Source organism: Perca fluviatilis, chromosome 21 (genome assembly GCF_010015445.1).
Source record: "Perca fluviatilis chromosome 21, GENO_Pfluv_1.0, whole genome shotgun sequence".
Classification (NCBI taxonomy): Eukaryota; Metazoa; Chordata; class Actinopteri; order Perciformes; family Percidae; genus Perca; species Perca fluviatilis.
In genome coordinates this window covers 21,380,800-21,391,462 of record NC_053132.1, presented here as the reverse complement: position 1 = coordinate 21,391,462, position 10,663 = coordinate 21,380,800, and the positions used below count along the sequence as shown (strand labels likewise).

Genomic DNA, 10,663 nt, shown 5'->3' with positions numbered 1-10,663 from the left:
AAACGCTTCAGATGTAAAGTTCACTGTCAAAGTGACGTCAAAATGAATGGCAGTCAATGGAATGCTAACGGAGGTGATATTGTTGTAGCATCAAAATGGCGCCATAGGAGGTTTGAGTTCTGAAGCGAAGCTTACCCCCTTCGTAGTAAGTTACGGGTTTGACTGCCGTTCCAGGGCACTTTCAGGGGTAGAAGGTTGTGAAAACATGGGTTGCCTGGAACGCAGCATTAGATTACTTGTGACCCTTTGTGGGGGTCCCGACCTCTAGGTTGGGAAACACTGAATTTAACTACAAACCCCTATTATGTCCACCTCGACCAACTAGCCTACCACAGTGAAATACTACTTTTTCCATTCACTTATGAATTAGTGTAAATAATAATGTTGTATTTAATAATACATCACTCACCGGTGCCATTTTGCTATGATTTTGAATTCCAGACTTTCTTTTTTTCCCACATCGTAGTATTTCTATTTTTATGCTTTTGGTATCCGTCACTGATTAGGCAGCTGGGGGCGCGCGCGGACTCATTGAAAAAGGGAGCGCGCTCTCGGAGACGGGTGCGCGCGAAGCGGTGTGCAGATGTGTCGCAGATTTTGTAAAGTCACTGGACGCACGGAGTGAGCCAGCTGGAGGAAGTCGCTCCAGGTAAATTGGCCCCTAAACTGTCAGGAAAACAAATTACGACTACGGAAGAAACGGGTGGAAGAGGACAGAACCGAGGGACCGCCGTCACAACCCGTTAACGTTAGCTTGGTTTGCAAAGGAGAAAGACGTTACTTTGACAGTTAAAAGCCAAGGGACGGCGGCGTGCACAGAGATGGAGCTGTCAGCGATTGGAGAGCAAGTGTTTGCTGTGGAATCAATCGTCAAGAAAAGAGTTAGGAAGGTAACCTTTATACATGTTGCGAAAATGTATCAGTCCGTTTAGCCGCAGGACGTTGTCAACATTTGTAGGAGATTATTATTATTATTTTTTTTTTTGGAGGAATGGATGCTACTTTGTATGTTAATTAAAGCTTGAGAGATTAAATTAACAGTATTGCGCGGCTAATCTGGTTATCTAATTGCAGGCTGTATAAAGGGGGCGGGTTAGTGGAGGATATGTCCCTTTAATGTAACGTGGAGAGTGTTGTCACTGCACTACAGCTTAACGTGTCAGGTGTTTGGCTAAATAGACAAGCGGGATGATGTTATTAACCTAACCCCTTCATTTTGGGCCTGTTTGTTTGGGTTTAAGTTACCATATGGTGTTGACAGATGCAGGTGCGCAGCTAGATATTATCGTTCCTCCAGAGCACGAGGGCCCCCTGAACTCCTCGGTATAGTTCTAGTCCCCCAAGTCTCTCTGAATACTTTAACAGGGATAAACTGTTTAAATGTACAGGGACAGTCAAAATACTTTACACAAGTTATGATGAAAAGGAACTTTAATTATTAAGTATGCTCGGGGGCAACAGAAGGATACCACTAATTTGTGTGCAACCTAACTTGAACTTCTACTTTATCAGGCCCTCTGTTTGCAAAGGAGATTTACTTGATACTAATTTGTCCGTATAAATTGCTTGAGGTTAAGCTTAAAGCGAGGCTTCATAAAGAGAATGTTTAGTAGAGACCGAATAAGCATATAGGCCAACTTTAAAACCACAGGTACTGAGTGGACTATATCTGTCAATCTACAACGCAAACACATACTTCTGTTGCCTCTGTTACAGTGTCAGATCAAATAATGGGTGATACGCTAATACTGGATTTCTGTTACATGTGGAATACTTTCACAATATTATATAATATCATTATAGAGAGGGTGTTGGTTTACCAGAGTACCCAGAGGCATCTTGACATAAACCTACCTTTGGAATGATGCTACACAAAATATATTGCTAATTGCCAGAAGACCGCTAATAACTATATGCTTTACGTGCTTTAGAGGAAACATTAAGTACGTGATCTACATTGCAGGTTATGCAAGATATGGGCACTTCATTTTTTTTTTTATATATATGGGGAACTGGGTGAGTAAAATGAAGTCAGGGAAAGTGGTGACTTCACCCCTGCTGAGAAGAGCTTGGAAGTTATTACCAGATGATGTCACCGAGGATGACTAACTCTGAGTGGCTTGGGTTTGTATATGGAAAACAAAACACACTGTACATTTAACATCATCTGTTAATTATGGATATTGTCGGATGGCATGGCAACATCCTCCTACACGTAAACCCTTATTCCAAGGCCGTAACTTTGGGTTGACATGTGGGTGATCTGGTGAATTTCTCTGCAACAATTTGTGCCATTTCTGCATCAGTTTATGGTGCAAATGTCTTTATTTATGTAAAGGAAATTATAATAGGTTTTGTTTTTTGACCGCAAGAATATAATGGAATGGAATATAGGGATAAAATTGATTTTACTTCCACTTCACTACTTTCATTACTTGTATGATACTATAAATGTTCATAAAGGTCTGTATCTGCCTCAGGAGGTGAGGGAAATCTATTTAAAAAATGTGAGTAATTTGATGGAATGTGTTCAGGTGGTTTTGCGCTGTGCTTAAAATAATAATAAAAAGAAAAAGTGAAAGCTTGATGGATACTTTCGTAGAGGTGAGATCTGCAACCTTCTCTTGTTTGAGCGGAATAAGGGCTTAACCGGAAACAAGCAAACATGCCATCTCCCCGACAAATGATTCTGGGCACCCTTGGGCCAATCCTTAACAAGATGCATCAGCCTGCAAGTTTCAATGAAATCCAAATCAGTGTTGGAGCAGTGACAGCCTAAACCTCATCAAATTCAAATCAAATCTGTGGTCTCTGAGATATCACACTAGATCTTGCAGCTGTGTCTGTTGATTAAAGCACCTCCAGTAGGTGATTAACAAAGAAACATTTCTTCATTTTGTTTACCCAAATCAGACATGTAGCATCTCATACATGTGCAAAGAAATCACATTTGATAGACGTAGACGGGACAATGATGCATCATACACGGTTATCGTGAATTAGTTGACTTTACTACCCGTTGCCTTAAACCGTTTAAGTTTTTAGACAAGGTGAAACTTAAGAGGTCAAGTTGTATTAGCACAGACTGGTAGTTTGATGCAGTAGACAAATCAAGTTCATATAAGTAGTCATTACTAAAAATTGTAGGTAAACATATGTTACTTGAAATTTAATAAATATGAAACATTAAGGCCTCTTTACAGTCGCCGTTCCCGACCTGTTGCGCGCCAATGTGACGTCAAAATGACGTAGAGGTCGTGCCCCACTCTATTTCTTTTTAGTGCCGCACGACAAGGCAGAAACAGGAAGCATGGACGAGTTCGAGGGCAACCGGATGCCAGGACTCTCAGAGCGACTGCAAGTCCCTCTTGTAAACTTACTGGGTTAAGAGGAGTTCTTTTATGGTGAATGAAAGGCTTGACCCGACGAAGTAGTTCATCGAATCAAATCGAAACATTGACGTCAATGGTGCTGCCAGTTCTGCCATTGTTTACCTTTTTCTTCTTCTTCTAGTCCGTAGAAATAGCAAAATCGGTAGCCTTTCCTCATTAGCGCCACCTCTGTTCAAGAGAAGACTGCACCTAGTGTCGCGACCACCACGCGCGAGTATAGTTACGGCGCTCCCATGATGTCACACTGTCATGCGACAGGTCGGGAACGGCGAGTCTACTGAATGCACATGGCTCTACTTATCAAAACTATAATAAGAATTCATACTTATAAATATGTTTTTTTCTTTATAACCGTATAGTATTAACAAAAATGTATTCAATACATTACTTCCAGTAAAACAGAAAGGATGACAATGCATAGATTGTAATTTTCCAACATGCTCTGCATGGATGTTTGACCATACACTCCCTCACTGCCCAGACTCCATCAGTCCCTCCAGTGTTTCCAAAATCGTTTCAGTGGTTCATCAACTCGTAACAGGGTGAACGGCACTTCTGCATTCGCTTTGTGGCTCTCTACAAAGATTTTTGGCAGCCCCTGTGGACAAAGGTGGTAGTGTTTCCACAGTGTTTAAGCACCACAGCTTGGTGTCGTAAAGATCTTCAATCTGGTTAGCCCGAGCTTACGTTTTTAGAAGCGAGTTAAAAAAAAAAGGGCAACTTATTATCAATACTATTTTTCTTTTTTAAAGAGCTGTTTGCTGATCCTACCCCAGTATCAACCATAAACACAGGATATAACGTCAATATTCTCTGAAAAATCTCCTCCTGCTTCCTTTTAACTGGCTAACGTACTCGCTGTAAAACCTTGCCTGGGAACATGTAAACATAGGCTCTTCTAGTCTGCATGCCATAAATGGTTTCATTTGAGTTTGCAGGGAATCGTACCCAGGGACAGGCACAATAAACCATATAGCTTCGAAAAAAAAAAAAAACTGATTATGTCCTTTTTTAAAAATTCATTAGTTAAACTCCGATTCTAAACTTCATCTCTCCACAGGGGAATGTGGAGTATCTGTTAAAGTGGAAAGGATGGCCTCCAAAGTAAGTATGTAAACTTCATCAGAACGGATGTCGCGAATGTGCATCATATTAACATTGACATGTACAGCAGATTACTGTATACGTAATCACAGAAAAGTCCCAAAGTGTGCATATGAAAATGAAATGCATCACAAATATATGCTCATTAACAATGATAACACAGCATATGCACACAGTGCTGTTGTTAATGAGTTTATGTGAAAAGTCAGTGATTTCTTTAACAAAGTTCTGAAAAGTATGGGAAATGTTTTTTTATTATTTCAATGTATGTCATTGTTGTTATGAAAATGCTGAACAATACTGCATTAATGGACCATATAGGCTACTTTTTGTAACCTCCCCCAGGTATAGCACATGGGAGCCTGAGGAACACATTCTGGACCAGCGCTTGGTGCAGGCCTATGAAGAGAAGTAAGACTCCACTCCACATGAAATACCTAAATAGGTTTGGACGATTAGTGGAGCAGGAAGTGCAGAATAAATCACTTTTATTCTTACGTTATATTAATCATAAAGAGATCATGAGTCAGCATGCCCAGATCCAAGACCTCTCTCCAGCTGGCATTAGCCTACCATGTGTCCTGGGTTGTTGGATTGTTACTAGATATGCCAAAACATAAAGTACACATCTAGAGGCAGTAAAGTAAGAGTATCATTTCCAAAGGTGGTCAGACTGACATCCTGTCCACATTTCTAATGGTGGTGTAAATTCACTACATCTCTAACGTGAATGTTCGTGCAAAAATAAACTTGTAGCTTGTTTCCAAAGTGTCATTATTCTGGTGGACTGACAAAAATGTGTTTACTTTCAGTTTTTATAAGATGTCATTCATTTCAAGGAAGCGACATGCACTCAAACCAAATTTCCCCCTTTGGGACAATAAAGATGGATCGATAAACAATAAATATATTGGAATTTTAAAAACCTGCATTGTTTACATCCATGTATACTAGGGCTAGGTATTGCCTACAACCACACAATACGATACGTATCGCAACATTGATTTTGAATAGTGACCACAGAGTTGACTTCAACAGCGGTTCTTTATTATTCTGCTGTAACTGCAACCACACCGCATGGTGGCTCAGTGGTTGGTGCTTCTGCCTCACAGCAAGAAGAAATCCAGGTTGTTCTGGGCCTTTCTGTGTGGAGTTTGCGTGTTCTCCCCGTGTTTGTGGGTGCTCTGGTTTCTTCCCACCATAAATACATGCATGCTAGGTAACTAGGACTACAGTTGAAATTAGCTGACTGGCTAACACTGGTGCATTTATAGAAATGTTGATTCATGTGCATTGTCCTAATCAACACGACTAGAAAGACTTAAAATTGAGGCCCATCGATACGTGGCCGTGTCGATAGTTTGAGCACAGCACTAACGTTTACCTGCCAGCAGTCTTCTTACCTGCCTGTGCTGATACATCGTTGTGTTTTGTTTTTATTTTGTAGCGTTTTTACACTACCTGTGGATCAGTGGAATATTGTAAAACCTAACAAAACAGGGAGCCATTAGTAAAACACTGCTCCATAGTGCTACTAGCGTTTAAAATCTCCACAGGTTACTGTCAAGGAACTGCTTACACACCCTGGATATCCCTGGTTAATTCAATGAAACATCTAGAAAAGAAAAAAAAGTGTTCAAACGGAGAAGAACAGCTCTTTAAATGGTCAGCGAACATATGTACACCTAGGTGACCTTTTGCCATCAGCCTTTTTATTATAATGTTTTTGTAACATTGTGCTTGGCTTTTTAGAGAGCAGAGAGAGAAAACTTTGGGGCACAGGAGAAAAGGACCCAAAGCCAAAAGACTCATTCTGCAGGTAAAGTTTGCAGTTCAATAAAAAAAAAAGTTGAAGAGTTACAGTTTTTGTCTTATCTATGTAACTTATACATTACTTTATACAACTCTTGTTTCCCTTTCCTATTCTCTGGTAGACCCCTGTCTAGTCATTATGCTCTATGCAGAGATATAGATAAAGTACAGAGAACAGAGGTTCTTTGTACGTTACACATATTCACCGTCATGCATGAGTCACTCTGAGTCACTCCGAGTCCACGGGTTACATGAATAGTACGAAATGGTCGACACATCAATGTGTCTTGGACTGCTATTACAGTAGTTCATTAGTTAATAAGCCTTTTGCATCCTGCCACCTCGTTACGCTCCTCCTTTAACCAGTTTTACTCAAATCCTTCTGATCGAAGCTTTCAGTGGTCTCTCTCTGATCTATATTCAGGATACCGTCTACACCATGGATCTCCGCAGCGCCCACAAGACTCCAGAGCAACCTGGGCCTCGCCTGCGTCTCTCCCTGACGCGCTCTCTGCTCCCCGGTGACGACGAGGGTCAGTCGTACGGCACCTGCAGGCACCAGCCGCAACTGGCACATCCAGGAAGCAGACCCAGCAGGTCACAGTTCACGTGCCTGGACTCAAACCCTCCAAGTCCCACACAGGAGGACTGGGAAGGCCGGGGGGAGGAGGAGGAGGAGGAGGAGGAGGAGGAGCCAATGTAGAAAGTGAAGAGGATAGAGAGGAGGAGGAGGAGAAAGAGAAAGAGGAGGCTCTAAAGGAGTCATCAGAGAAGAGTGGAGGCACTTTAAATGGTAAGTGTGTCAGTCGGCCACCATCACGACCCACTTTACGCAACTCGCCGTGAACCTATTTTTTTTTTTTTTTTTTTTTACCAGGCATGCAACCTAAAACATGAAACTCCCTCCATCCTGAGCTGATTAAAGAGAAAAACATGCAGAGGTCACAATCTAGACTCGTTAAAGACTATTGTCACATCCGAAATCGCATACTCTGCACTACCTACTCAACATGTAGCTATACTATCGCTCAACATACTTTTGTGCAAATAAGACAGTAGTGTGTATCTTTTCGGACGCGCTCATTTTCAACATCACTTCCCGAGAACCTCTTTGCCGTTGGTGATGCGTAACCATAGTAACCCCTGCCGACCTCTGATCTAGCGGCGTCGCCATCTAATGCTTAAATGACTGAAAAAGGACAGAAACTAGAGCAACAGTGGCAGGTGTAGAAATGTAAATGAAAGAATTTTAGACGTTCCAGAGCTGCCTTGGCTGCTGTCCGTTTGCCTGTTTCGAACGTTGTCGTTACACATTGCATTGTGGGATACTTATGAGGGCGTAGTGTCCAGACATGTAGCAGTGTCGTAGTGTTTGCATACTGTAATAATTCACCGGAAATAGTATGCAATTCATGTACTATTGATTTCGGACGTACTAAAAAATCTCACGTACTGTTTTGGCCTACTAAATAACATGTTGGTATGGAATTTCGGACGCAACCTATGTATTTGAAGTCTCTGTTGTGCATGTAAAGATAACGTAATGTTTCTTGAAATGTTGACACCATAGCAGATGGAAATCTTTGATAAATCAACAATGTTACAAGAGGGAAATCCCAAAATAATGCCGTGGTGTGCACATTGTTGCACTTGTGTCTTCCCTATCACCTAGGCGTGTTGAAATGAATCAACATCGCGATGCGGACGTGGACGATTCTGCATCGATGCAGTGACAGACCATAATCGATTATTGCATATATTGATGTTACTTGTTGATTTTCCGGCAGCTGCTTCTTCTTTTTTTTTTTGCATTTTGTCTGTTGTGTTCAGACTCCGCTACAAGTGTCTTTTTTTTTAAGAGCAGACACTATAAAAAGGGGAGTTCATATATATATATATATATATATATATATATATATCTGACTGCTTGAATTTGTTGATGAAAACCACGTGCAGCGATGAATAATAATATTGAGGAGGTGACTCATCGTGATGCATCGGGGATATCGAATCGGATGGGATCGTTGACAGGATAATCGTGATTGAATCGTGCAGCCGAGTGAAGATTCACACCCCTGCCTCAGAAGCACCTAGAGCTGTCTGTTCCTGCGGCCAAATATCAGCCTTGTCTGTGTCCGTTTATAACATCTATCAGAGCAGAGACAATCTATCCAGGTCAGTCTAGGGAGGTTAATTCAATAACCGTACACATGTGATGGGCTTAATGCAATCACTGTCCGACTGCAACCCTACCCTCTCTCTCTCTCTCTCTCTCTCCGTGTTTCCCGTCTGGCTCAGGACAGGAGAGGACAGACGGGTGGAGCTCCGCCCTCGGACCAGACGGTCTCACTGCATCAGAGAAGCCGGACGACGCCTGGAGGCCCATCGTCCGCCCAGGGGACGTGACCGTCACAGACGTCACCCTCAACTCCCTCACGGTGACTTTCCGAGAGTCGAGAGTAGCCAAAGGCTTCTTCAGAGACTGGGGGCCTGGAGGTCTGATATGTGATGTCTGAGTAGGTCGGTAGGGAGGGAAACGGAGCCGCTGGTGTAATCACAGTGATGGTTGAGGGGCCAGGGTTTGTGTTTTTTTTATCTCCCCTCGCTCTGTTCTTCCCCTTCCCCGCTACTTCCAGCCTGGTCAGTGGTACGTTTACATGCACAGAGTCACTTAGACATGAGCTCAACACCAGTTAATGTTACGTTTAGGTCGAGCTAGTCACCTTTTCGATATGGTAGGACTGCCTTAACATGACGCGCCAGACGGTTTGTTAACAACACAGAACCATTTGAGAAGCCGTCATTAGAACCTTTGGGAAAAGTGCAGGCACTTTCAAAAAAAATACCAGGCAGGTGATTGGATGAACCATCTGTCTATCACGTCCACCATTGCTGTTTTGAATGAACAGTCACACACACCTAAACCACACCCGTAGCTGCCAGTAGCTCCTCACCGGATGCTGATTGGTTCGGGGCCGCTGCTGTTGGTTCAAGAAGGCAATTACTTGAAGCCTGACAAGATGGATTTTTCGTGTGATATGTGATGCGAGAATCCAGCTGCTGGGCAAGGTGAGGACTGAGTTGCCTTGAGTGAAAGGGGTATATATATATATATATATATATATATATATATATATATATATATATATATAACCGGTTGTGGGTTAGGGTTAGGTTATGCGAAAACATCTTCTAAATAAGAAGAGAAAACTAGCTAGTTGAAACAGAGACCCAACCTAAACGTGGCGATGAGGTAAAACCTTACTAAGTATTGGGAGTTATTCAGTTTTGACTTGTTTGGCTCTAGACCAAACAGTGTGAGCCAATGTCGCCAGGCTGATTGAGGTGCAATCACTGGCACTGGAGGACCAAATGTGAGCGAGCTGCGGCCCATATATGACTGCCAGATTTAGGTAGATTTTGGGGTTGGGGGTGCACAATGGCTGAGAATCAGTTCCAGTTAGCAGTAATCGGGCTTGCTGAGGGCCATTGTTGGCCCCTGAAATCTTGATGTGAAACATGTGACTTATGTCAATAATTGGTTAAAGTGTGCCGTTATATGTTTATGATCTTTTGTCATGGGTCTTACCTTTTCAACCTTTTTAAAGTACCCTGTAGAGTTTTCTTCAGTTAGGTTTCCATTCATTCAGTGTTACTTTGGGACTGTTCGTTATTTATTTAAGGGGCCACCGGAGGAGTTTTGGGACCTTTAGCCAAAAAAGACATGACCCTCCCCTCGCCAGTAAAAAAATTTCTATGACCCTCCAAAACGATTTGGAAAAAAGGCATGACCCTCCCCCAACAAGGTATCGATACCTTCTGTACTGGTTTGCGCTTGGCAAATATAAACAGATTGCAATTGTTTTTTTTACAGCCATGATATACGTGACTAAACCTTTGCTTTCTCATATGACGCATCCCACTCCTCTGTTATGGTGTGGTGGCCATTTCAGTAGATTTACTCACTAACGTTGTTGTGGAAACACAATAAGCATGGAAACTAAATGCACACTTCCTGCATTACTGCATTACTTCAAATACTAAGTTACTCCTCTGGTAAACTAGTATTCACATGAAATAAAATAATAAAATATTGAGACCATTCAGCAAACAATTAGTAAGCTGACATCAAATGTGGCATTTAGGAAACCTTTATTGCAACCTTGGCACGGTAAGATGTCCAGACATAGTACAACAGTCATTTTCGTTTTTTGCGTCCTGCTGCTCCCATCGTCAGCCAGGAAATACTTTTTTCTACTAAAGCAGTATATTCAATCAGATGTATTACCTACCACCATTTAGTTGTTTTGTGTTATTTAAGATATTGATAAAATATCTGATCATGCCAGACGTAA

The 10,663-nt window shown here is 42.0% G+C and overlaps 1 protein-coding gene across 1 annotated transcript; it reads left to right on the top strand.

Annotated features, from left to right (window-relative positions):
• The first annotated feature begins 421 nt into the window (after positions 1–421).
• On the top strand, positions 422–9,428 carry cbx7b (chromobox homolog 7b). The gene is given in 7 exon segments (XM_039789295.1): positions 422–890; positions 4,453–4,496; positions 4,842–4,907; positions 6,249–6,315; positions 6,733–7,000; positions 7,003–7,101; positions 8,607–9,428. Coding segments are annotated over 7 exon segments (831 nt in total). The 5' UTR covers positions 422–821; the 3' UTR covers positions 8,825–9,428.
• Positions 9,429–10,663: the final 1,235 nt, after the last annotated feature.